General features: G+C 50.4%; 1 protein-coding gene across 2 annotated transcripts in view; it reads right to left on the bottom strand.

Annotated features, from left to right (window-relative positions):
• Nucleotides 1–4,066, bottom strand: part of KSR1 (kinase suppressor of ras 1) — a 145,477-nt gene extending 141,411 nt beyond the window's left edge. The window contains exon 1 of one of the 2 annotated variants that reach the window (XM_045889449.3): nucleotides 3,448–4,066. In XM_045889449.3, coding sequence (XP_045745405.1) covers nucleotides 3,448–3,678 — 231 coding nt within the window. In that variant the 5' untranslated portion in view covers nucleotides 3,679–4,066. The remainder of the gene's footprint in view (nucleotides 1–3,447) is intronic. The other variant, XM_045889453.3, reaches the window with a different exon arrangement.
• Between the last annotated feature and the right edge of the window lie 21,920 nt (nucleotides 4,067–25,986).

The following is a 25,986-nucleotide window of genomic DNA, read 5'->3' on the forward strand; positions in this document are numbered from 1 at the left end:
TCCAGAAAGGCCCATGGGCAAGATCCTCTGGGGACTCCTTCCTCCAAGTCACTTGCATAGCAGGGATTTCTCTCTATAAGAGCACAAGGTGGGAAACTTGGTATGCCTTAGCCTCTTCTGGAAAGTACTAGCAGGTAGGCAGAAAAGGACAAAGTTACCATGCCACTAAACGTGAATCTTCACGAGGCACTGCTATCTCCCCAGAGCCCAGCACAGACTCGGCCCACAAAGGATGAATACATGAGGGAATGAACTGGCTGGCCTGGGGCTCCAAGCCCAGCTGTGAGGCCAGCCAGGTGTCCCGACGTGAGCACATCTGGGAACGAGAACATTCTATCCTGCCTCGGTGGAGTTCTCAGACCCCCTAGGAGGGTCTGATGGAGCCAGGGAACCAGCTTCCGCTAGGATGAAGTAGCCTCACAACTCTGTTTACAAATTCAGGCTCTGAGTTCAGATTTTGTCTCCCTCCTTCCCCATCTAGAGAGAAGAAACTGTGTGGTGAAGGTTGGTGGATTTCCAGGAAATACTAGGAGACTGAGAAGGGTCCAGCACACTGGCTAGCAGGTAGAAGGCAAACATTAAAACCCCAGCTCCTTCCACTCTTTCGAATCCAAACAGGACCACTACACAAAGAAAGTCCTCACAGGGCAGCTGGACATGCTGACACCCACACATCATCACAACCTGCAATCTCGGGCACCAGCAGCTGAGCAGGTCAGAGACTTCCAGGGGCATCCCACATGCTGTTTCTGCCAGCAAGCACTTAGTGAACGAAGGCCAGAGTGTGCTGGGGTTCCTAACATGCTGGGAGAAGTCGGGCGCAGTTGCGTAAGCCAAGCCCTCTGGTCAGCCCCTTCCTTCAAAGGCCAGGAATCCAGTGTTGCAAGCATAGTCTCTGAGGGCCCTGGCCTGGAATATGATGGGAGAGGAGCTTGCAGAACAGAAAAGAAAGCCAGAGCGGACATCACCACTGCCCTGCTTACCTCACTACATGCTGGTGGGACTGTCTCCTGGCCTGGGTCGCCCACCTCCAGGAAACAAGAGCCAGCTCTATCGAAGTACCTTCTCCTGAAGGTGGCCTGGGTTGTGAATGCCACTGAACCCTCCCTCGGGAAAGTTTATAGGCAGAATCTTCTGGTAGTAAGACACGGACTTACAGACTCGCAACACTGCAGGTTTCTGTGGTCTCATCCCCATTTTACAGATGGGAAAGCTTGAGGTTCAGAAGTCATGGGACTTGCCCAAGGTCACACAGACCCCCAAACCTGAACTCAAAACTGTCCGCCACACTGTCCCTATCAGCAGAATTCTTTGACTACTTCCCCATTTTATCAGTTTGGTAAATCTGGGTTTTAGAACTATTTTTAAACAAGGGCATATGTAACAAATGTTTGATTCTACCCAACTGAGGGCCCTTCACTAAACCACTGAATTTAGAGCCACAAGAGCCTGAAGAGATCCACTCCAACCTCCCTGTCCAGGTTAGGAGGCTCAGGCCTCCAGGGTGAAGAGACGCATTCAAACTAGCTGGAGGCAGCCCTAGGGAACCAGTTCCTGGGGTCTAAATTCCCATCCCAAAAAACAAACCAGGTGCTGCCTTTTCAGGGAGTGGGGTGGACCCAAATCCACATCACAATAGAGAGAACAGGGAGCTGGGTATTTCCCCTTTGGACCTTTGCGTGGGTTTCTGGCCTCTGAATAAACACAGCCCAGAGATCCAAAGAGCTGGATGCTTTGGGTGTCCTGATGGCATACCTTTGCCAAAACGAACAACCCTGAAAGTCAGCGTACCTAGTGGGCAAGGCACCATTTCCAGGGAACAAACAGTAACTGGTTCTCCCGTATCCACTCTGTGAACCAGGAGCTCTTCAGAGCGACACAGCGGACAATCCGAGAGAGGCCCACACAGAGAACTTTCTCTCATCTCAGTAACACAGCCGTCCAACCAGACACATGCTGCCCAACGATGATCCCTCCTCCGACAACTAAGCCACACAGGCCCCCTACTGTGTCAGTTTAAAAACTGAACTTTGCTGGTTAAACACATTCGGCTGTGTTCAAGAAACCAGTTTCTCTCACCACTTGGAAAACAGCAGCATGCGTGCAAGAAGGGACAGCTGCGGGGGGGGGGGGGGGGTTGTTAGTTCGTTTGTTTTTTAAGCAAAGCCCTGGTCATCACTGCTATAGCAACCGGAACAAAAAGAAGAATAGCCAGCACTGATTAGATGCTTCCAATGTCCCTGGTTTTGTAGCTCTTAAGAAAACAGAACTGCAGGAGAGAAGTCACCCCCAAGCATTTTGGATCAAACAGGGATTCGGGCTTCTGGTGTGCTCAAATCACTGACTGGCGGAGGCAATCAGCAATAAGCGGTTGGGGGGTGGGGAGCAGAGAGGTTGAGAAATGAAGGTTCTAATAAAACAAAACATCCCCAGATCTGCAAAGGCTAGATGTACCAGTGCGAGGCAGAAAGAAGGCACTTCTTCAAGATGGGGTAGCAATGAAGTGGCGCCTGGCATTTCGCAGCCTTTCGAGTCTCTGGACAAAAGCTAGTTGGGAATGCACTAGTTTCCCTCTATTGTGTATGGGGGAGGGTGAAGACTCCCCCTTTCTGAGAACCCAACCACCCTTCTGACTGGTTCTTCCAAATCCTTTTAATACTGCACTTCCCGGCTATAATTTGAGGGAGGAGGGCCTGAGGATCATATTCTTCTTTACACTGGAGAGCAGCTCCTCCAGAACCCCTTAAATAGTGTCATCTTCCCACCAAAGGCGTCGTGCCCCAGCACAATCCTCCCTAAACCAAAATCCAGTGTGTGAGGAGGAGTGGGGGAGTCGGTGGGTAATTATATTTTGAGCAGAGAAATGCTGTGGCTGCGCGAACGGAAAGCACCAAATGCCTGAACAGTAAAAAATGCAGTTTCAGCAAACACGTTTTGAAAAGCGGCAGACAAAAATCCTGGAGGAGAGGAAAGGAAGGAACAAGCCGGAGTCCGGGGCGTGAGGGGAAGACAGAGAGACAGAGAATGGCGGGCCTGTGGTCACACTTCAGGGGGACCCCCCACGCCTCGGCACCCCGGCCCACGGCTGCTCGTCACAGTCACACAGGGAAAAGTCCAGCGTGTGACTCAGTGGGAGAATAAGTCCTGCAGCCCCGCAAAATGGAAATGGGGTGGGGGAGAGATGGGGAAGCATGGGATGCCCGCGCGCAGCCCACCCCGCCCACGGGCGCCTCCAGCCTCCACCCCAGTTCCCACTCCGCCCCTCCCCCCCCAAATCCCGCCCAAGGTGAGGAGCTGGTCTAGGGTCCCCAAGCCGCCGCATCAGCGAGTGGAGGAAGGAGAGGAGGGGGCGACCCGAGCTCCAGGATGCATCTGGGAAGGAGTGCACCGGGGCAGCGAGGGAGGTGCGGTGCTGGGGGCCGCTTCCCGGGCGCGCGGCCCCCTTACCTCCAGGGTCCGGATCTCCTGCTGGGTGAGGTCGTTGGACACGGCGCACTTGGTACGCAGCCCGCGCAGGCTGCCGATGGAGATGTCGATGAGCTTCTGGAGCTGGCCGCACTGCTGCAGCGCCCGGCTGGCTGCGGCCCCGGGGCCCCCGTCCGCGGCCGCCGCGGGCCCCCCGCCGCGGCCCTCCTTCTTCTCGCCCATCGCCGCCGCGCGCAGCGCCGCTCTATCCATGCCTCGGCATCGGGGCCGCGGGGTGGCCGAGGCGGGGAGCCCGGGGGGCGCGGGCGCCTCGGGAGGGAATCCGCGAGCCGGGAGGGCGGGACGAGGGGCGCCCCTCGGCGCAGCCGGAGCCCGGACGCGAGTACAACCGGCCGCCGAGCCCGCCGCTCCCGCCCGCCCAGCAGCGGCGGCAAAGCGAAAGGCGCGGCGACCCGACGGCTGCGGCTCCTGAAGCTTTTAAGTGGCAGCGGGGGCCGGGTCAGGGTAGCTGGGCATGCTGGGACTTGTAGTCCGCGCCGCGCACCTGCCGCCCGGCCCGCGCCCTCGGGGCCCGAATCCGCGCCCGGTGCCCTGAGCCCCGCGCCCGGCGGCCCAGAGCTTTCCCCCTCGGCGGCGGGCTCGGGCTGTGCGACACCGCCCCGCCCCTGCGCCCCGGGAGTGGCTGCTACGCGCCAGCTCCTCCCCCGGATGCCCAGAGCCGGGGGAGCCTCGTCTCCCCCACCCTACCCACCCCCCACCAGCCCCCCCACACCATACTCCCGCCTTCAGCCTGGGGGCTTCCCACGACCCCCGGATGGGGCGGGGCAGGGGCCCGGAGGGTCCGCTTCCTGCAATTCTGCAGCCGCAGCTGAACCCTTGGAAGATGGGGACAGTGGAGGTTCCAGAATTTCTATGTGGGTTTAGGGGCCGCCATCTAGTGGGAAGGGGCCTAAAGTACTTGTCCTCCAGCTGGTTCGCAGAGCACTGGACTCGAGATTGTCTACGCCAAAGGGAATGCTCAGGCCTGGAGAAAGACGTCAGGGCTTTCTTCAGGAACTTATTTACCCACCAAAATAAGTATCCCATCCCTCCGCCACCCCAACCCAGCAGGCGAGTCCAGACGCCTGGGGTGGCACATTGATTTGTCATGGGCTTGGAGTGCTCCCGAGTAGACAGCCTGGGCTCAAATTCACACTCTACCTAGCAGTGTGACTTGGGCAAAGTGAGCTCACCTCTGAGTGTCTGAGTTTCTGCATCAGTGAAAATGGGGTGATAACAGTACCTAGGGTTCACATAAAGAATGAGTTAATGTATGGACCTAAATTGATTACTGACACATTTGTCACTGGATAAATGCTAGTAATTGCTACAAGCCAACCTCAGATCTCCTAACCACGGCCCCAGACGCCCACTGTGGACATGGGCACAGTACCCTTACTAGCTTGTGTGTGCCTGCCTGTCTATGCCTTCCACCTCAGCATTCAAGCGGCAACCCATCCCCGCACTCTCCCCTCCACCCCCCATCTCCTGCGGGGTTCACATGTGCCCTCTTACTCGGCTAAACTGAAAAGCCAAGACTCTAATCAAAAGCGCACAATTCCATACTTCCAACATCTGCTATCCAGAAGGAGTATCTCTGAATTTTCTCTTGTAAGTGCCTTGGCTGCAGAAGCGGCTGGCTAATTTATCTTTGTATCCTCTTGCCAGAGCCAAACACAGCGCATGGCCCACAGCAGGAGCTCCATGAAGTTGAGCAACCCATTTCATGAATTCTTCAGGCACATCCTGTGCTGAGTTTCTCCTATCTTTGAGGTCAGCCCAGGCCTGGGCACTTTCTCTCCGTGTCTGTCTTGTCTGTCTCTTCCCTCTTTTTTTGAAGAATGAGAATTGTACAGGAGGTAGGGTCCCAGCATTGTATTCCTGCCTGAACTCCACACATAGTACTGGGTGGCAGTTTATATTAAACCCCCCTTTAATGTCATTTGAAATTTCAAAACTAAAATACAAAACTATGATAACTTTAAAATGTGCTTTTGCAAACGAACCCCTCCTCTGACAATTTTCTGAAACACAAGAGGCTTCCTCCCTAATTCTTGCCCCTTCCCACTCCTCACTTAATTTAAAACAGGACTCCCTGTTCTGTATTTATGAAGCCCCCCACCCCTGACTGTTACCTTAGCCCAGCCCACGGCCCTTACAGAAGAGTAGTTAACTTCCCTGAAAGGGAACTGTGCACTTGTTCTCCACCTGAGTGTGAATCAGAATCTCCGGGGAGCTTGGTAACAGGCAGTGATGGACCCCACCCTTAGGGTTTCTTTTCTTTTCTTTTCAAGATTTTACTTATTTATTTGACAGAGAGAGAGAGACAGCGAGAGAGGGAACACAGCAGGGGGAGTGGGAGAGGGAGAAGCAGGCTTCCTGCGGAGCAGGGAGCCCGATGCGGGGCTCAATCCCAGGACCCTGGGATCCTGACCTGAGCTGAAGCAGACAGACACTTAATGACTGAGCCACCCAGACGCCCCACCCTTAGGGCTTCTGATTCCGTGGCTTGAGGATGGGGCTGGAGAATTTCCATTTCTAACAAGTCCTCGGGTGCTGTTGCTGCGGCTGCCGTGGGTCTGGGGGCCTGAACTTTGAAAGCGTTGGTGTAGAGGAAGGTCAGTGGGCCCAGAGAACTATCTCCAGGGACCGTCCATAGTGTGTCCCAGCTGGGCTGGTCGAGAATCTCTGTTTGTTCAGCAGCCAGAGCTGCCAGGCTTAAGTGACTGACTCACTCTAACTCAATTCACAAGAGGTTTCCTGGTAAGTGCCTATTGATGCATTTACATCGAGCTGTAATTGCCACTGGGGCCTGATTGACACATTTTCCCCCCAGGGCCACTTTGGGTAGTAACCGCCTGCCTGGCAGTGGTGTTGGGGCTGGAGACTGGACAAACCCCAGCCCCCTGGCTGCTGTCTCGCCAGGCTCCGCGCAGCCCGGCCCTCTTCTATGGACACGGTCTTCCTTCTGATCTGTTGGAAGCAGTCAGTCAGGGACTGCTCACCTACCCACTCCATCTCAGAGGCACTGACGCCCTGCTCGGGAAGGTCCCCTCAGCCACACCTTTACAGAACTGCCTCTTAGAGATGCAGAAAGCTAGGCTTTACAAATAATCCCTCCATTCATCCCTTTAACATTCAGTAAGTACTCCTCAAGTGTTTACTTAGGTGGCCGGCCCTATTCTAGGCTCCGGGAAACAGTAGCGAACAAAACAAAAATCCTTACCCTCAAGGAATTTGTATTCTGGCTAGAGAAGACAGACAAGGAAGAAAGCAGTGGGATGAATGCCCACTATGGCAGATGGTAACAGGTGCTGGGTTGCAGCAGAGAGCAGGGAGAGGGACAGGGAGTGTGGCGTTTACGACCTTCCCTGGAGCTGTTTCAGGGATCCCTGGAGCTGTTTCAGGGACCGGGGTGTTCAGTTCTGGCTTGGAATGGCTGTCTGACCCCAGGCAAGCCCTCTCTAATCTCAGAGAGTCTTTCTCCTCATTTGCAAGATGGAGGTTACATATTGTGAGGATGGACAGAGAGAGATCTGCAAAGCGAGGGTCACAGAGGAAGGGTCTGACGTATTTATTTTTATTTATTGGTTAAATGCTTACTATGGGCAGCACTGTTCCAAGCGCCTTATTTAACTCACTTAACTAATGTTAGTTACTCTCCTTTCCCACCCTCCGGAGTGAGTCTCTCCTGGTTTGATGAATTCATCCATTACGTGGTGATTCTTAGGCTCAACTTCATCTCCAGGCTCTTGAGACTTTCTCTGTGGCATCCTCAGTACAGAGTTCTCCCCTTCCTTTCCCCCTCCCCTCTGCCTCAGGCACCTGCTTTACAGGCTCACTAAGTCTTCAAAGCTTGCAAAACCCTGTGTGCGTCTCAACACCACGCAGCCGCGTGGGCAAGTTCATGCTTAGACCCAGCAGGCACGAGAAGGGCAGCTGCCATGTGCCAGGCTCTGGGATAGGACAAGCGAAGGAAACCAAGTCCTTATTCCCGTGCAACAAACCTGAGAGTAGAGACAGAAGTTAACAAGTCAGCAAATATATTACCAGAATAAATTCAGGGAAGGATAAGTGGTGTGAAGGGGGAAAGCTAATAGCTGATAGCTAGTCCCCAGGATCTGCGGTGCTTCATTAGCTGAAGTGGTCAGAGAAGCACTCTCTGACTGCTCTCGAATTAAGATCTAAATAAGGAGGAGCAAGGCAGGCATGTGGAACTCCGAGAAGGGGGCATTCTAGGCAATGGGAACATCACGTGCAAATGGCCTGAGGTACGAACAACTTGGCACACTCCAGGAACAGAATGAACCAGTGTGGCAACAGCACAAGCAGAAAAGAACAGGGGTTGGAGAGGACAGGGGGACTGCTGGGAAGGGGTCCAATAAAGTAGGACTTGGGCAGGAAGTTTGGATTCTTCTCTAAGTCTTTGTTAGTCCTAATGTGGTCCAAGATTCCTGCATCGCCTGGGAGCTTGTTAGAAATGCAAGGTCTCCAGCCCCACCCCAGAGCAGCTGAATCGCAGCCTGGATTTTAGCAAGATCCCCATTTGACTTGTGTGTTCAAGCTTTTAGAAGCATAGCTGTCTAAGGGCACATGCAAAGAAAGCCCCATTCCTGACAATTTTAAGTGTTTTAAAACCTCTCCGACAACTGGAAGGGTGGATGTGAGAGACGCAGGGGTACACAGCAGGGGCACTGGTTATGAGTCTGCTGCAGTGGCCCAAGTGAGGTCACAGGTGCAGAATCAAGCGCAGGTGCGCGAGGAGGATACGGAAGAAATAGACAGGATGCCAGACAAGCCCATGGGTTGAACGCGGAAGGAGGAAAGAAATGGTTTGGGCGATCTTGGCCGCTGCCCCTCCTAAGACACTGGGGGGCGCTGTCGGAGGAGCCTTACCCTGCAGCCAGGCGTGGCCACACCCACTCGCCCCATTCCCACCTCCACGCCCAGGATTGTCTCAGGACTGGCAGGTGGCAGGCTTCTCTTAGAACCTAGGGCAGTACAGGAGAAGCTTTGCTTTCATGGATTTTACCCTCAGATTATCCGGGAAATGCACGGAGTCACCCTGGAGAGGTGGACTCCATTATCTGTTCCCTGGGCTCATTCATTCATTCATTCATTCACCAAAGATTCGCTGAGCCCCCCAGTAGGCGGTGCCCTGCGCCTTGTGCTAGCCTCTGGGAACAGAGCAGCAAGTGATACATCACTTTATAGTTTATAAACAGACTTTCCTTTGAAAGGAAAGCTCACAGTAACCTGTACTGTGCTTCCTAAGGCCTGTCCCATCTGGCTCGCCAGCTAGAAAACCCCATGGGGTCTCCGTTGACCTCAGGGTGAAGTATGAATTCCTGAAACAAGGAAGGCCCACAAAGTCGTTCATTCCCAGGCCCCGCTGCCCTGTCCAAGTTCATGTGCCACTCAAGGCTTTTTTGAGTCAAATGTCCCAATTGTAAAGAATCTGATGACAGGGGCACCTGGGTGGCTCAGTTGGTTAAGCGACTGCCTTCGGCTCAGGTCATGGTCCTGGAGTCCCGGGATCGAGTCCCGCATCAGGCTCCCTGCTCGGCAGGGAGTCTGCTTCTCCCTCTGACTCTCCCCCATCTTGTGCTCTCTCTCAAATAAATAAATAAAATCTTAAAAAAAAAAAAAAAGAATCTGATGACAATAAAAAGTGTCTATCCAGGAAAGAAAAATACACACACATCTCACAGTTGTGAAACAACTTCCTGGGGTTTGTGGGGCCCCCTTGAGGGTATCCATGAACCCCAAGGGCTGTAGACAAGCTTAGGAGCCCTGCTTAGCGGTTGCTCCTAACTGCCTTTACTCAACCGTCGTGGGTCACACCGGGGAGTGTCATGTCACGGGGACCTTGCTCAGTTTGTCACTTCTGCCTGCAGTGCTTCCTCTCTACCTCCCCCACCTACATTTCCACTCATCCTGGAGATGGAGCCCCCCACCCCCTCTCCCACAACAGAAACGATCTTTCTAACTTCCAAATGCCCACAGAACCTTGCACACACCTTGTATTTTTGGTTCCTCCCCTGCCCGTTTCCCTGACTGGATAATGAGTCTCCTTGGACTCAGACAGATTCTGTATGATCTTGGGAAAGGTTTTCACCTCCCTGAGCTTGTGCTCCCTCATCTATAAAAATGAGTATAAGAATCTCTCCCTCAGCACGGGTTGGAGTGAGCACTGGGTGTTATAGACAACTGATGAATCACTGAACTCTACCTCCGAAACTAGTAAAACGCTCTATGTTAATTAATTGAATTTAAATTAAAAAAAAAAATCATCTCTCCCTCCAGGGTGGCCCAGAGAGATAAAGGAGGTAGAGAGGTCTGGCACACAACAGTGCTTACATGTGATTGAATAAACAAATGATGGGTTGCATTTTATTTTCTTTAAAGGTTTTATTTATTTATTTATTTGAAAGAGAGCGAGCAAGCACAAGCAGGGGCAGAGGGAGAGAGAGAAGGAGAAGAGGGCTCCCTGTTGAGCAGGGAACCCGACTCGGGGCTGGACGCTGGGATCACGACCTGAGCCGAAGGCAGACGCTTAACCATCCAGGCGCCCCGGGATTGCATTTTATAGGTGAAGAAGCCAGGGCCTCTCTCGAGGAACCCTGTGTGGCCTTAGGTGCTCACTCTAGAAGAAATCACCACCACCGGTGTCACGTGGTCAGAACCCACTCTGGGTCAGGTCACAAGAAAGAGCCAAGTTGAGAAGGGTCCTTTTTAGCCCTGGGACTAGAGTCACACCGGTTGCCATGTACTTCTTCAGGCAACCTGGCGGAGAGAAACGCATCCAGGGAAGGCAGGAGGTGATGTGGGTAACCTCTACTCTCCTGACCCTTTCCCCTCCTCCACTTTCAAATCCTTGCCCTTCTGAGCCACCAGGGTGTGTTCTGCATCCTGTGGCTTCTGGTACCAATCTCCCACACTCTTCGGCTCTGTCACTGTGGGCTCCAGCTTCCCCCCACCCCTGTGCTTCATCAACCCTCCCACCTGTTCCCATTGTCACATTTACCTACTATCCCCTGCGCTCGGCCTTCCTTCCCTCCTTGCCCTACGGAGAGTCCTCGATCCATCATGACGGCCAGTCCCTGGCTAGCCCCCTCAGCGAACTCGGCCCTCTCTTCCCGCCAGAGGAACCTGGCTAATGAAGTCCCAGCCCTTGTAAAACCCAGCCCTCCACCTTCTCCAGGCCCGTGCCAGAGCAGCTGAACAATATTGGAGAAAAACAGCTCTGCTGACGGGCTGCTCTTTAAATTCATGACTGCAAACCTCAAATTGGCAGTTCTCAGGCCTGGCAAGCCTACCAACCTTTCCTAGAAAGTTCATTTTCCCATTCTCAGAGATGGCTATTTCTTTCTTTTTTTTCCTTAAAGATTTTATTTATTTATTTGTCAGAGAGAGACAGCGTGCACAATCAGGGGGAGCAGCAGAAGGAGAGGGAGAAGCAGACTCCCCGCCGAGCAGGGAGCCCGATGCGGGGCTCGATCCCACATGACCTGAGCCAAAGGCAGACACTCAACTGATTGAGCCACCCAGGAGTCCCAGAGATGGCTATTTCATGCTTTCTTCTATCTTTACCAATTACCTTGCACTTGTCAGCTAATGCTCTTGGCTCATCCTTCAGTGAGAAACTAGAGGCCATCAGACCAAATCTACAGCCCTGTGCTCCCCACCTATCCTCCTGTGACCACAGAAGAGATGCCCTGGTACCCATCCCCTCCAGCAGGCTTGAGGCCTCCATTCCAGCAAGTATCCTGCTTTCTCCTGTATCTTCTCCCTTTCTGCCCTGTTATTCTCATTTGCACACAAACATGTTCTGGTATCCCCCTTCATGAAAGAAGGAAAGAGAAAGAAAGAAAGGGAAAGAAAGAGAGGGAGGGAAGGAAGGAAGACAGGCAAGCAGACCTCTGTAGTAGTTAGAGTCCTGGCAAGAAGCAAAATTTCACTCAGATGGTTCAACTGACCTCAAAGAAGGGGCCACTTACAACATTAAGGGAGCAAACAAGGATGCTAGGGCAGCCAGAGATGAGCAGCACTGGGTAGGGCTGGCAACTCCTAGTGCAGAAAGACCAGGAGAAGGAATAGTGCTCTCTGCGCCATGTGGGAGGGGACAGCATAGGGGACAGGGCTCTCCTGCCTTTGCCTTCTCTTGGCTGAACCCGCTTGGGAACATTCTAGCAGGACAGTCTAGGTGATGCAGTACAAAAGGGTCCCCCTCCCAGAGCCTAGAGTGGGACACGAATGGGCAGAGAACATCTTGGATGGGAGACCGGCCAGCACCCCTTGCTTTTACCCCAAATGCCCTTCCAGCTTCTGCCCCGTTTCTCTGCTAACCTTCATAGCACAACTTCTTAGAAAAGTTGTCTACACTCAATTTCTTTACTTCTCATGCTTTCTCCAACCTACCAGTCTAGCTTGGTCTCCATCATGCAGCCTGACAACCTTTCCATTTCAAGGTCGCCAGTGGTGGCCATGATCCCAAATGAGAGACAGCCTCTCAAGCAGTGGCCACATCGCCATCTTGAAACAGTTCTCTTGGCTTCAGTGCCCCTCAGACCTCTGCTTTTCTTCCTACCTTTCTGAGTGCTATTGCTTGGTCTTCCTTGCCAGCTCCTCATCCTCTCCATCAGCTTGCTCCAGAGCTCCACCCAGGACCTATGAGGACTGCCACCTTCGTGCCCGCTCTCCGGTTGACCAGATGCATGGCGTCTTCTTACCCTTCAGCTCTCAGCTCACGTTCCACCTCCCCACAGAGGACCCCCCTGGCCACACTCTCCAGAGCAGCCACTCCCACCCTTGGCGCTGGGTCATGCTGCCCTGTTTGTTTCCTTCCTCGGCCTTACCGCTATTTGTCAACCTGCTTGGCTTATGGATTTGTTTCCTACTTTATGCAGGGACTTGTTAGCCAGCAGTGGTGCCCATTCCTACATGCCTAGTACTTACAACAGTGCATGATACACAGCAGTTGCTCAACAAACAGTTGTTGCATGAATGATCAGGAACTTTGCCAATGTCACATAACAAGATAAAGCCAATAATTTAAGAATGCTGTTTTGCTTTTGCAAGACTGAATTTCCTGAGAGGCACTTAAATATCCTATTGGATCCTTTGAAAGCAACTCCCTTTCCTATTCAATTTATACTCACATCTATTATACGTATATGTGAAAATAACCTGAGCAGAGAATCTGACAATATAGACTTGGAAGTAAATGGGGCTCTATATTAGTGTCACATAGTTCCATAAAGTAAAGACTCAGAAGGAGATCATCTCTTGGCCCCATCTGGTTAATGGTCAAGGGCCAGGTCAAGGGCCAGCACTGTGGAATGAGGCTGGACCTGAGTTTAAATTCCATTTCTAGGGGCACCTGGGTGGCTCAGTTGGTGAAGTGTCTGCCTTCAGCTCGGGTCATGATCCCAGAGTCCTGGGATCGAGTCCCCTGTGGGGCTCCCTGCTCGGTGGGGAGTCTGCTTATCCCACTCCCTCTGCCCCTCCCCACCCCCGTGTTCTCTCTCTTTCTTTCTCTCTCTGCTCTCTCTCTCAAATAAATAAAATCTTTGAAAAAAAATTCCATTTTAACCCTCATTCATAATGTGACCTTAACCAAATCACTTTCTCTCTCTGAGCCTCTAGGTTCCCCGGTATAATTGCCTGGCTAGGGCTGTCACAAGGATTAAGTGAACAGCTCATGAAAAGCCCTCAGCCTCTAAGCCTGGCACTGTAAGCACACTATATTAGTTCCAATCATTTCCACAGCTCTGATACAATTTTCCAATTTCAGAAGCCTCCCACTGATCACAGCCTGCAAAAGGGAGCGATGAACGGGAATCGGGGAGGTAAGGGCTGGAGGCTGTTTTTGCAGGTTGTTTGAAAGGTGGCGGGAAATGGCTAGAAATTAAAGATAATGTAATATCCCCACCTGGGTCGAAGCACTGAAAGGTTATGGTGCCCATTCCCACAAATAGGAGCCAGAACAAAAATAAGACCACAAAACAGAAAATCTGCATGTATGCTAAAGTGAAAATGGCTTTTTTTTCTCCCTAGATTTTCTAATTGCAAAATTCTAGATAAATTCATGGAAGCTGAGATCTTCATTTTCCAGTGCCCTTGCTGTGATCCAGCGCATATCCGACGCCAGGTAAGAAATTCCTAGGATCTGACTGCCAAGAGATACTTCTACACCTGTAATATAACTAATGATAAATGATAACGTGTTGCCTTTTTTATTGTCCCATTGTTTTTGAAATTCATCTGAGTCCTTTCACCTATATTAGTTTGCTTGAACTCCACATCTTCAGGATGTGGTTGGTACTCCTTGGGTTTAAACCCAGAGAAATTGATTGCTGGGGGTCGGCCCCACATTCACAGAATAACCAAAACGTAGCCTAGGCCCCTGGAACTACCAAATCACAAGCCAAATGACCTCTGAATTACTCTTCATCATTGAACCAAATGAACCCGTTTAATTAGCATAAAGATCTTTCTCAAGCTGGATTTCATATGCTGGGAGGACTTGTTTTACAAGAAATTGAGGCAGCACTAACCTAGTCCCAGGCAGAAGACAGACTTGGAAAGGTTCCCTCCTGCCACCTACAGCTCCCCATAAACACAACTGTGTCCCTGAAATACCATCATTGGAGAAGAGTCTGTTGTCTTGGACTGATATTCTTACTCCCCTGATGGGACTAGAGAGAGCTGGGTGGGTGGAGAAGTGCCTAGAAGGGAAAGGGGCTGCTGAAAAATACTAGTTCCTACAATTATTTACATACCTGCCGATCATCCCCATTCTATGGAGGCTGAAACGCAACAAACCTGTGTCTATTCCCTGTGGCCTGGGCATCTGAGGGGACTCTCAGCTCAGAAGCATAAAACGAGGTCACATTTCTGGTTAATACACACTTACAAGGACTTGAAACACTCACCCTCCTTAATCATAGTCTTCATCCAGGCTCTGTCCCCGAGGGTGTCAAGGCCTCCCCTTTGGGAGCTAAGCCAATCGCACAAAGCTGCCAGGGCTGTGATGAGCCTCCACCAGCCCCAGGTGCCAGGTGCCGGGACAACCTGGTTGACAGAGGCTCCACCCCTCCCCCTAGATGCTCTCGCCTCACAGCTGAGACCAGTGGGCCAGGTTGAGCGATTCTTTACAAGGCTCAGAGATAAGGTGCAGATTTTTTTTTAAAGATTTTATTTATTTATTTGAGAGAGAGAATGAGAGAGAGCACATGAGAGGGGGGAGGGTCAGACGGAGAAGCAGACTCCCTGCTGAGCAGGGAGCCCGATGTGGGACTCGATCCCGGGACTCCAGGATCATGACCTGAGCCGAAGGCAGTCGCTTAACCGACTGAGCCACCCAGGCGCCCAAGGTGCAGATTTTTAGCTAACATATACTGAGCACTTATTACTTGCAAGGCACTGTTCTGACCACTTTTAATGCATAGCCCAGGATCCTGAGGGCCACCTTATGAGGGAAGTACTATAACTACTAATCCCTACTTACAACAGGGAAACTGAAATTTAGGAAGATTTAACTGCGCTTCACTGGCTGCTCCTTCTCAGTCTCCTCACTGGGCCTCCATCAGCACCCAGCCTCCAACCACGGAGCACCGGGGCAGGCAGGCCTCGGTCCTCCCTCCTTGGGGCTCACCGGGCCGTCTCATCTGTAAGCTGAACTTGCCCCTGGGCTCCAAATGCCACCTGCCTCTCCGCATCTCCATGTGGATTTCTAACAGACAAATGCCAACTCAGCGTGTCCACATGGAGCTCCTGATCCCCCCACCCTCAGTCTGCTGCTCCCCCAGTCTTCCTCATCTCAGAAGATGGAGACACCATCCTGCCCCTTGCTCTGCCAAAAGCATCAGTCATTCTTGATTCTTCCCTTTCTTTCCCGACAGCTAGACTTGAAACACGCACAACACGTACACACCAATATGATTTGATAAAAGAAAAACATTGATAAATTGGGCTTCTTTAAAATTCAAAATTTGGGGGGCACCTGGGTGGTTCAGTTGGTTAAGCATCCAACTCTTTTTTTTTTTTTTTAAGATTTTATTTATTTATTCATGAGAGACAGAGAGAGAGAGAGGCAGAGGGAGAAGCAGGCTCCCAAGGAGCAGGGAGCCCGATGCAGGACTCGATCCCAGGACCCTGGGATCATGACCCGAGCCGAAGGCAGACGCTCAACCATCTGAGCCACCCAGGCGCCCCAAGCATCCAACTCTTGATTTCAGCTCAGGTCGTGATCTCAGGGTCGTGAGACTGAGCCCCACATTGGGCTCTACACTCAGCAGAGAGCCTGCTGGAGATTCTCTCCCTCTCCCTCTGCCCCTTCCCCTGCTCGTGTGTGCATGCGTGTGCGCTCTCTCTCTCAAATTAATAAATTAATCTTTTTTAAAAATAAAATATAAAATATAAAATTTTTGCATCTCCAAAGACACCATTAAGAAATTGTGAAGAGGGCGCCTGGGTGGCTCAGTTGGTTAAGCGACTGCCTTCAGCTCAGGTCATGATCCTGGAGTCCCGGGATCGAGTCCCGCATCGGGCTCCCTGCTCGGCGGGGAGCCTGCTTCTCCCTCTCCCACTCCCCCCTGCTTGTGTTCCCTCTCTCGCTGTGTCTCTCTCTGTCAAATAAACAAATAAAATCTTTAAAAAAAAAAAAAAAAAAGAAATTGTGAAGAGACAAGCCATAGAAGGGGAGGAAATATTTGCATTTAATTTTACTCCCTTCCCCAAATCTGCTAGAACTACAGTAAAGGAATGTTTTTTCCTCCCCAGTAGAAGAGACAATAGCTATAAAATCTTGGGAGCTGGAAAGCTGATAGAGGAGTGGTAAGAGATCTAGGGAAGCTGAGAAGTAACCAAACCAAAAAGTGAGGCAATAATGAACTCCTGAGATAACAAAATGGTGCAGGAAAGAAAAAGTAATCATAGTCTGCTACTGTTCCATTCAGCCATGATTGGCATGTCCATAGTCATAACAGTGTAAGTACTGAATGTTAATCTAAGTAAAAGTAGAATATGATGGCATTTGGAGGATTGGAAGAGGGGTCTTAGTGGTGGAGGACAAGGAAAAGATTTAAGACTAAATCCTCATTTTGCACAGTTTAAAGTCAATAATTAATCCTGAAAAATCATACAACAATCTTATAGGCTTGTTATTTTAAGCTATAGAGGGGAAAAAATCCAAAAAAAAAAAAAGACAGTTAAAAAGGTAAAAAATAGGGCGCCTGGGTGGCTCAGTTGGTTAAGCGACTGCCTTCGGCTCAGGTCATGATCCTGGAGTCCCTGGATCGAGTCCCGCATCGGGCTCTCTGCTCGGCAGGGAGTCTGCTTCTCCCTCTGACCCTCCCCCCTCTCATGTGCTCTCTCTCATTCTCTCTCTCTCAGATAAATAAATAAAATCTTTAAAAAAAAATAAATAAAATCTCTTTAAAAAAAAAAAAAGGTAAAAAATATTTGCTACAGGGGCCCCTGCCCCTGTAACGGCAATGGTTAGGGAACCTTGGTTTTTCATATTGACTCTTGTTTATTATTTGACTCTGAGCAAGCACAACTTTTCACAATTAAAAATTTTGCAAATTGTTAGGGCGCCTGGGTGGCTCAGTTGGTTAAGCATCTGACTTTGGCTCAGGTCATAATCTTGGGGTCCTGGGACCAAGCCCGGAGTCGAGCCCCACATGGAGACCATGGCTCCGCGATCAGCAGGAAGTCTGCTTCTCCCTCTGTCCCCCGCCCTGTGCTTTCTCTCTCTCTCAAAAATAAATAAATTAAATCTTAAAAAAAAAAAACTGCCAGCTTCCCTAATTTTCACCCCGTTGGTCCCCACTTAGGACCACCATTGAAAACCAAATACGCATCCCTAACCAATCACACGGGATGCCCTGCTTCTATCAGCCTCCTCTGGCTTCCCCTGCCAACAGCCTCCAGTCCGGGTGCACCTGAAGCCTCCTCCCCTTTCCTACTCGAAAGCATTCCCATCCCTGCCCGCCTTTGAGGCTCTGCCAAACATGTGGGCAGACTCTCTAGGGAAAGCTCTGAATACATTTGTCTGTTCTTTGCTCTTTCCCGAACTTTGGACAAGGGGCGGCATGAGTCATGGAGACAAAAGGACAATCTGAGGTTGATTTTGGAGATGAATCAGGCCGACCTTGCTGAGGGATTGAAAGGGGGCGAGGGCTCCAGGGAAGGAAAGAGGGGAATCAAGGAGACTCACCAGGTGGATGGGGGCACCATTAACTGAGCTGAAGGCTGAAGGAGGAGCAGGAGAGTGAGGCTGGCTACAAGTCAGAAGTCGGGTTTTGATGAGTTTGAGACGCCTATTAGATGTTGGTGTCCAGGAGGCACTTTTACATCTGAGCCTGTGGTCAGAAGGGATCAAGCAAGAGAGATGTGGGAAGGGCTCCTATGAACATGGCTTTCATAGCCAGGAGTGTGGATGAAATCACAGAGGGAGAGAAGAAGAGACTGGGAGGCAGGACTGAGCCCTGGAGACTCCCAGGGTCAGAGGTGGGTAGAGGACGGGAGTCCACAGAGAGAGGACCTCCCAGTACGGATGCAGGGAACCTGCTGCACCAGAGCGAACCCGCACTCCTCAGCATGGCACTGGAGCTCTGGGCCACCTGCCGCCACCTTTCTCTGTGGCCTCATCATCCTGCCATCCTCCTTTGGACCAGCGTATTTCACCAGATGCGTCTCATTGCTTCAGACCTTTGAACATACTATTTCCTCTCTAGGATTTCAAAAGTGATGTAGACTCATTATCGATAACTCAAATATAAGGGTGATGCTCGACAGAGAAAGTAAAAGTCGCCAGTAATCAGTCCCTCATCAATATGCTTCTGGGCTACATCCTTCCAGATGTGTTTTCTGTGCACACACTAGAGCTCTCTCTCTCACACACATATAGGCCCGCAATATCTCCCCGGCCACCAAAAATGGGAAATGCCTGCTTTAAAACTTGCTTTTTTTCCTTCTTCTTTTTTTTAAGATTTATTTATTTGTTTTAGAGAGAGGGAAAGGGAGAATCCTCAAGCAGACTCCCCGCTGAGCAGGGAGCCTGATGCAGAGCTCCATCTCATGACCCTGAGATCATGAGATCATGACCAAAATCAAGAATCAGATGCCTAACCAACTGAGACACTCAGGTGCCCCCAAACTTGCTTTTTCTTCTTAATATGTCATGGACTCTTCCCAGGTCAGTACGTAGATGCTTCATTCTTGAAAACAGATGTTCAGACTTCTTTGTATGGATTGATCACAATTTAACCATTCCCCACTGATGAAGCCTTGCCCCTATCTTTTAGCAGTTACAATGTGGCATTGCTCTAATTTGTACATTCAGTGCAAATTCATGCCCTTGGACAAATTCCCAGGGGTAGGATTGTGAGGTCAAAAGAGGTAAATGCTGTTAATTTAATAGATGTTACCGAACTGCTCTCCAAAGACCTCATGACAATTTTTGAATGAAATTCCTGTTTATCCACATTCTTGCCAAGACTGGATATTGTCGATCATTTTAGCTTGTTCAATTCTGTTAGATTATATTGTATTATTGTTTAATGTGCATTTCTTAGAATATAAATAAGGTTTCTCATAGTTTTTCATATTCTTTGCCCATTTTTCTATGGGTTTTTTTTCTTTTTGATTTGTAAGCCTTCTTGGTGTATTCGAAGAATCAGCCTCCTGTCTTATGTAGGTGTTACAAATATTCTGTATTGATTTGTTTTTCTTTGTTTATCTTTATTTTTGCTTTATAAAGGTTTAGAATTTTATGTGATTTTTTTTTTTTCAGATTTTGTGTGTTGTGCTTATGGAGGCCCTCGACTTTCTGAAGTTATTTTCTATAATTTGTCTTTATTCTAGAACTTCACTGGTTTTATTTTCTTACATGTAAACATCTTAGAACCATCTGGAATTATTTGGGTGCTGAGAGACAGAGACCTAGTTTCTCTTAGTAAATATTTATTGAATGAACAAATGAATGGGAGAGACATTCTGCAGCCCTAAGTTAAGTTGATGGCCTCCTAAGGGTTTAGATTAGGTGCTTAATAAGGTTATTCATTCAACCAATGTTTCTAACCATGCGCCCATGTGGTGGAATGCGCGTGACTGTTCCCGTCAGGGGAGGAAACAGACAGTAGCCTGATAGCACAATGGATTAAAAACTTACAGAGGAGACGTATGCTCTGGGAGAGCATGTGATAAAGGGGGCTGCACCAGCCTGGGAGGTCAAGAAAGGTGTCTCTGGTTAGAGAAGCTTCTAGGGTGGGACACTCTCGGGACCAGCACCCATGGGAGAGTGAAGGCAGCAGGACTGGGCAGAGGGAGAAAACCATGTTGTAGACACAGCAAAAGTCTCAGCGGATCCCAGGCGCTCTGAATGATGACAAAGGGCCTGGGTCTTCATTATGCTTCCCTCCTCTCCTCCAATGCTCTAGGCAATGGACTAAGGCTGCCCCCACACAGCTCCTGGAGAGGCCCCCTCTATGAGAGTCAGCCTCCAACCCGCCAGCAGCTGGGAGAATGAGAGCCCTGATCCTGAAGAGGACTTTTGGGTGACACACCACAGCACCCACCCCAGGAGTCCTCCCTAAGAAGTGGAGGTGACCCTTGGGTACTGATGGATGAGTAGGAGTTCACTAGGCACAGAGAATGGGGGCTTCCTACAGCACAGTGCCAGGGAGACCGATTAGGGGGCTAGTGGGTGAATAGGTTCATGTAACACCTTCAAATCTGGACGTGCACATACAAAAAAAAAAAAAAAAGGAAGACAGAAAAGGCAAGTCTAACAGCCCCACCCTCAGAGCCAGCTACTATTAATGTTTTAGCATATTTTTTTTCTGTCTTTCTTCTCTGCATATTTTATTAAAAGGCTAGGATTTTACAGTAGATATGATTTGATTTTCGGCTTTTTTTCTTACAAAGTTTTTCCTATGTTTTTACTGTTTCTAATCACAAAAACCAGCACCTGCCAATCACACACAACTCAGAAAGTGCAGATTTTAAAAAGAAAATTAAGAATATTCACAGTCTCTCCTCCCCATTGCGGCTATCATCCATATCCTTTGTTATGTGTATCTGTAGCTAGCATCTTAAAGAATGAGTTTCTAAACCAATCACTCATCAGTCTCCTTTGAGATCCCTGGGCTGGAGTCAGGAGCCCTGGGCTCAGTCCTTGGTCAGACATTAATAGTTATAAGGCCCTCCCCTCCACTCCCCTCCACTCCCCTCCACTCCCCTCCACTCCCCTCCACTCCCCTCCATTCCCCTCCGACAGTGCTGAATTGTGCCTAAGGGCTAAAATTTCCAGCCTGGACTTAACTATAATCAGGAAGGGTGGTGGCCAGCAGGCCCCAGGGCTGAAGGGCGAGGTTGGGGGGGGGGGGCGGTGGAGAGAAGGACCAGAAAAGAGGCCTGGCACTACCATAAGAAGGTTTTGCTGCCCCTAGCCTGCTGAGCATCCTCTAGGGTGGGAAGGGGCAAGGCCCCAGAGCTGTTTTTTTTGTTTTGTTTTGTTTTGTTTTGTTTTGTTTTAGTAGATGCTCTATAAATATTCATTGGCTTGAGTTGTTCTCAAATAGTTTCTCAGTAGTCATATATGCATTTTGTTGTCTAAATTGGACTGAATTTTTTTTTTAAAGATTTTGTTTATTTATTGACAGAGAGAGAGAGCACGCGCACAAGCAGGCAGAGGGAGAGGGAGGCAGAGAGAGAGAGGGAGAAGCAGGCTCCCTGCCGAGCTGGGAGCCCAATGTGGGACTCGATCCCAGGACTTTGGGATCAGGACCTGAGCCGAAGGTAGACGCCCAACTGACTGAACCACTCAGGTGCCCCAGAGCTGTTTTTGTTACCTGGAGTTTCCCACAGCTCCTTGCAGTCCCCTCAGTGTCCCAGGCCCTCTCTGGCCCAACCCAATCCTCTGCCTGCATCTCTTCCCTTCTCCTGACCCAGCTTGGTTCACTCCTACCGATCCTTCAGAACTCAGCTCCTGGGACACCTCTTCCTGGGAGCCTTTCCTGCTTCCCCAGGAGGAATTAGACTCCTCCTCTGTCCTCTCAGAACCTTACACACCTCACAGCACATACCACAGGACACTTTGGGCACCTGTTTCGTGGTCTCCCACCTAGGCTTCCCCCTAAATTCTGAGCTCCTTGAGGGCTCTGTTGGAGGGGAAAGTGCAGGGAATCCCAAGGGGGAGTCCAGGGGAAATAGCAAAAGCAGAGTGCATGCCGCGCCATCGTGCTCTCAGCTCGATGACTGCAAAGCAATGGACTATTCGTCACCAAGCTGGAAACGACAAGCAAAACCCCCAAGTGCCACTTCCTGGAAGGAGCTCCCACCTCCCAGCAAAGTGCAGTCCTTGAACCATTGTAGTCCTGTTGCTCTGGAATTAAGACCAAAGGCCTTAGTGTGGCTTTTAGGGCCTGCGTGATCTGGCCCCTGTCCACTCCTCGGTCTTAAGCTGCTCTGCTGAGCGCCCTGCTTCCTTCAGGCACTCTGGCCCTCTGTCTTATCCTAGAAGGCACGACACTCTTTCCCTTATGGCCTCTTCATGACACTGTTTCTGCTGCAGGAACTCCCACCTCATTAAAACTCCACAACCAGTTCCTTCCCTGAAGAACCCCACCTATTCTGAGGAACTCAGCTCAAATGGCACCTCTTGCAGGAAGCCCTTTTGGATACGCCATGCAAGGTCAAGTCCTTTCCCAAAGCCCTATGTGTTTCTCCTTCCTAGCACCTGCTGCAGATGCTTTTAAATGACTGTGTCACTTAACATCTAAGTCCCCTGCTGGACTGTAAGCTCTGTGGAGGTAGGGGTGTGTCCATCTTGTTCAGCACCAGCCCCCCCAGCATCTAGCCCAGAGCCTGGCACAGAAGGAAAGATGGGGGGAAGGAAGGAAGAAAGAGAGAAAGAGCAAGAGGGAAGGAGGGAGGGAAGGAAGAAGGAAAGTCCCCGAGAAACATAGCATTCTTAGTAATAGAAAGATGATGGAACATGAAACACGATTAATTAAATCAGGCACATAAATAGAGGCCCATATGTCAAGGTTCTATTTGTTCTGTGACACTGCAAAATCTGCACATTTTTCATTAAGACAGAAACAACAAACAAACACAAAACCACATGCACCATCTTCTGGTGGACCTTCTGCTTTTCCCCCCCGGAGTGAGCCCCTCTCTGAAATCAGTCTAGACGGCAGGAGCAGGTGGTCCCCCAACTACAGACCGACTTGGTCTGGGTCCAGGAAGTTGAGACCCAGAAGCCAAGCTGAAGGCCTGCAACCAAAGGCAAGATCAGATGTAGACTGATTATCTCCTCCGTGCCAAGTACTGGACTTGGTGGTTGACTTGTTTAATCCTCAAAGTCTGTGAGGTAGGAACTGTCATCCTCATTTTACAGATGAGAAAACTGAGCTCCCAATGGGTTGAGGAATTTTATTAATTTCACATAGTTCTGGGGGTGCCTGGCTGGCTCCGTCGGTGGAGCATGCGACTCTTGATCTTGGGGCTGTGAGTTCGAGCCCCACATTGGGCATGGAGCCTATTCAAAAATAATAATAAATAATGTAAAAAAAAAAAAAAAAGTCACACAGTTCTGTGCCCAGATCTACCTGACCCCAACAACCATGCTCTTTTTTCCCTGTAGCTTCTCCGACCAAGAGGGAGAGGCACAGGCAGCTGCTGTGGGCACAGTAACTAATGGGTTTAGAAGCCTAGGCTTCCATGGGCAACACCTGCTGGTTTTGTCTGCCCCATAGCCCTCCCCCTTTGTGGCAGCGCAGCCCTCTTTCCAGCAGGAAACTCATTCTTCGAGGGGACAGTGAGCTGGCCCTGCCCTTTCTTCACCCAGCTCCCAAAGGGAGACAGACCCGACCCCGCATTCAGACCTACAGGCTCTGGAATGGGCACGTGGTCAGGCAGGGCCAATCAGAGGTCTTCCCTGGATTTGAGCTCTGGATCTACCGGTAAGGACAGTCTTTTTCACGGAGGTGCTAAGTAAGTAGGAAACAGAATTGGGGCTGCCCTGGGACATCTTTCTTGCCACATGAAGGTCAGCTGAGGACTCAAACCAACAGAGGGAGGGAAGCAGAAAAGAGACATGAGACAGAGAATGCCCTCAAGACCTCTTTGGAGCTCTGGATCCAGCCGCACCTGCACTGCCCTTGGACTTGCCACATACACTCTTTCTGTCCTGAGCAGGTGCAAGCTGAAGCAAAGTTAGGCACACCAGGAGGGAGAAGATAAGAGCGTGGACCAGGAGGGCAGCGAGGCCCGGAACTATCCAAGCAGGACAGAAGAGTCTTCCAACCCAATTTGGCGCCATCCTTGTCACCCACCCACCAGCCTGCCATGTGACTTTGTACCCATGGTGTACTCCTCTGATCGCAGGCCTGCCATCTGCAGAGGGATGTACTAATTTGCAAAACCACACCAGGGACTGCTTGTTCCTGGGAAACTTCAGAGAAATGGGAAATTTTCCAGCGAAATCAATACAAAGAGATCTTTCGAGGGGCGCCTGGGTGGTTCAGTTGGTTAAGCGACTGCCTTCAGCTCAGGTCATGATCCCAGAGTCCTGGGATCGAGTCCCGCATCGGGCTCCCTGCTCTGCGGGGAGCCTGCTTCTCCCTCTCCCACTCCCTCTGCTTGTGTTCCCTCGCTCGCTGTGTCTCTCTCTGTCAAATAAATAAATAAAATCTTTTTAAAAAAAAAAGATCTTTCGAGGTCTGGAGAGGGAGGAGAGACTATTACTTTACTGAGTTGTGTGTGTGTGTGTGTGTGTGTGTGTGAGGCCTCACCTGCTTCAGTGCAGACGACTAAACCAAAGGTAGGGATTCTATGCTTGATACTCAACACATGTCACTCACTCAAATAGGAAATATTTTTGGAATGAATGAAACATTCATCCCAGTTAATCCCCACAAGAGTCCAATGAGAAGAAAGTTCAAGACAAGGAAACCGATTCTCAGAGAGGCTCAGCAACTGCCCCAGAGCCCCAGAGCTGGGAAGTAGCCAGGACAGAATTCAAGGCACATCTTATTTGCATTCTTGCCATTGCCCTAGACTGACAGAAACCATCACGTCTGTAGGATATGACCCCTTGGGGGTCTCCAGGAACCCCAGAAAGAAGGTTGCATTAAATGACTTTTGCAAATAAGACTGAACAAATTAGATGAGGAAGGGTGTGTGATTGCTAACATGAAGGAGAGAGCCACACTGTGGGGAGTCAGGGGTGGGGGAGGGGGAAGGGTGTCATTCCAGAGGGAGAAGGAAACCCTCAGGCCTGTGCTCTGGGGTTTGTCCCAAGAGGACTGAGCTTGGGACAACTTCCTACTTGCAAAGATCCGTAGAGGGAAAGGAAGGGAAAGGGACTGGGAAGCCCAGGTACTTTACCCTTGAGTCTTGTCTCAAACATTTATCTGAAACTTTTGAAACATTTTCTTATGGGGAAAAAAATACTAACTTCAAAGCTTCCTTGTCCTCTGTGTTGGGGGAGGAAGAGTGTTTTGTGTCTTTTTAAGATTTTGTTTATTTAGGGGCACCTGGGTGGCTCAGTTGTTAAGCATCTGCCTTCGGTTGGGTCATGATCTCAGGGTCCTGGGATCAAGCCCCACATCTGGCTCCTTGCTCAGCAGGAAGCCTGCTTCTCCCTCTCCCACTCCCCCTGCTTGCGTTCCCTCTCTCACTGTGTCTCTCTCTGTCAAATAAATAAGTAAAATCTTAAAAATAAAAAAAAAAGATTTTGTTTATTTATTTGAGAGAGAGAGAGCGCACATGAGAGGGGGAAGGGTCAGAGGGAGAAGCAGACTCCCCGCCGAGCAGGGAGCCTGAAGCGGGATTCGATCCCGGGACTCCAGGATCATGATCTGAGCCGAAGGCAGTTGCTTAACCAACTGAGCCACCCAGGTGTCCTGGGAGGAAGAGTTTTAAAATAGCCTTTGGGGCACAGGCCCCTCTTGGTTTGGGAGACCCTTGGCTGACCACGGTTAGACCAAATCTTTTGGAAAGGACCAGCATGGCCATAAAAGGCTGCCTCGAATGTACACAGATGGGAATTTTGCTCACTGGTGGTATCTTTAGGGACCAGATCCCCAACACTGCTTGGTGTATAGACATGAACTATACTGCTTTGAAAATTGTCTGTTTGTGGGGAGGAGAGTGCGCAGTGTACCTGTGCATGTGAGTGTGTGAGCATGTGGCTGTGGTGTGCACGTGGTGCGAGCAGCATGCATGTATCCGTGTGTTCTGTCCAGGAGTGTCCCCAGGGGATCAGATCTCTATTTGCAGGCAGGATGCTGAGGCCTATCTTCATTTCCTGTCGGCGACGAAGCCTTTAGGACTGGGTGGAGAGTGCTGAGCACCTCTAGACGATTGTGCCGAGCCCCCTGGTGTCATTCCAGAAGGAGAAGGAAACCCTCAGGCTTTGGTCATGCATGGTTTCGGATAACTTGGCTTCTTCTAGCTTGTCGTGGGAGGAGTAGAGTTTTGTCTCCTGAAGCAGCCAGGCAGCCC

This window comes from Mirounga angustirostris, unplaced genomic scaffold (assembly GCF_029215605.1).
Source record: "Mirounga angustirostris isolate CCGP_5_RB_7025 unplaced genomic scaffold, mMirAng1.0.hap1 SCAF_17, whole genome shotgun sequence".
In the NCBI taxonomy this organism is placed as follows: domain Eukaryota; kingdom Metazoa; phylum Chordata; class Mammalia; order Carnivora; family Phocidae; genus Mirounga; species Mirounga angustirostris.